At 35.8% G+C, this 1,264-nt stretch overlaps 1 protein-coding gene across 1 annotated transcript in view; it reads left to right on the forward strand.

Moving 5' to 3' along the window:
• Positions 1-1,264, forward strand: part of IGSF5 (immunoglobulin superfamily member 5) — an 83,622-nt gene that overhangs the window by 62,061 nt on the left and 20,297 nt on the right. The window contains exon 5 of the mRNA XM_023742140.1: positions 444-581. Within this exon, the coding sequence (XP_023597908.1) occupies positions 444-581 (138 nt within the window). The remainder of the gene's footprint in view (positions 1-443; positions 582-1,264) is intronic.

Raw genomic sequence — 1,264 nt, forward strand, 5'->3', positions numbered from 1 at the left:
GGTCTCCTGCATGAAAGGCAAGAATTCTACCACTGAACCACCACTGCACCCACAGTCTAGTAGTAGGTGTTTAGGAAGTATTTCTTGACTGAATAAAAGATGTATGAGCATGTTAATCACAACTCTAATTGCAGAAAGTTGGAATCCCTCTTTATCTACCTTTCAGGAATGTTAGAAACATTAAACAACCAATACTTGAAAACGATTGTGTTCCAAAGCAGTTATTTATTAGCAGTAATAAGTATTGCAATGGAAGAGACTGTGGAGTATTGAATAATTAACTAAATTGAAGGGAAGTTGGCATATAACACCTCACCATTGTAGGCCAGATAGTTATAATATTATTTGAATACATAATGTATAATGTGGCAGAACCAGTGATTACACCGTATAGACAGTAACAAGCATCGCTAAAGTATTCTTTTCTCCTCTCAATCTTATAGGCAATATTGATAAACCAGGCACATCATTGCCTACCTGGGCAATAATTCTCCTTGCAGTATTCTGTTCACTGCTTTCGATCCTGATAATTGTTCTGATTATAATCTGCTGCTGCTGTGTCTCCAGGAGAGAGAAAAAAGGTAATATTTTTGTTCATATAGATTTGTATATATTTTTGGACTTTTGGTATGAGCACTTGAAGTTCATCAGCTCATCAGCTCTTTCAAAAGATAAATTAACTTCCCAAGCTCTTACAAGGAGATATGCAAAAAAAAAGGACTTTCTCAAGGAAGGAAGTCATTCCTTTGGGGTCTGATGTGAACTCGTTATACTTCCAGGAAACTGAGATGTTTACACTTTTAAGAAGGTGTTAACATGGTACCTTTCTCATCAAAGACACTGATTATTTTATTTTTATGCTATTTGTAAGCTTTTATGGCTATTGTAATCTGTGATATAGATATTATGGCTTTTCTGGAGTAAGACCCACCTATCTGAGCACACTAAAAGACTATTTCTTATTTTGTGGAATTCCAAATCTCTTTCTATAGATGAATACTGATGTAGTGGTAGAAGGAAAAATAGTCTTCTGTTAATAAAAATAATAAAATAAAATCAATAAAAATAATTCCAAATTTCTTCTGTATGAGATCTTCTGAGATATTCTGAGATATATGAAAGTGAGGGCCTTGTTTGGGGGTTGAGCTCAACACTGAGGTGGATTCGATGTACAGTTGGGTAGTTTGTGACTTCGGAAGCCAAAGAATCCTGTGTTACGTGGGCAGCTCAGGTCTTTCCGAGTGCTGAATGTATGTGCCTGTCT

Source organism: Trichechus manatus, unplaced genomic scaffold, assembly GCF_000243295.1.
Source record: "Trichechus manatus latirostris isolate Lorelei unplaced genomic scaffold, TriManLat1.0 scaffold00202, whole genome shotgun sequence".
NCBI classification, from domain to species: Eukaryota; Metazoa; Chordata; class Mammalia; order Sirenia; family Trichechidae; genus Trichechus; species Trichechus manatus.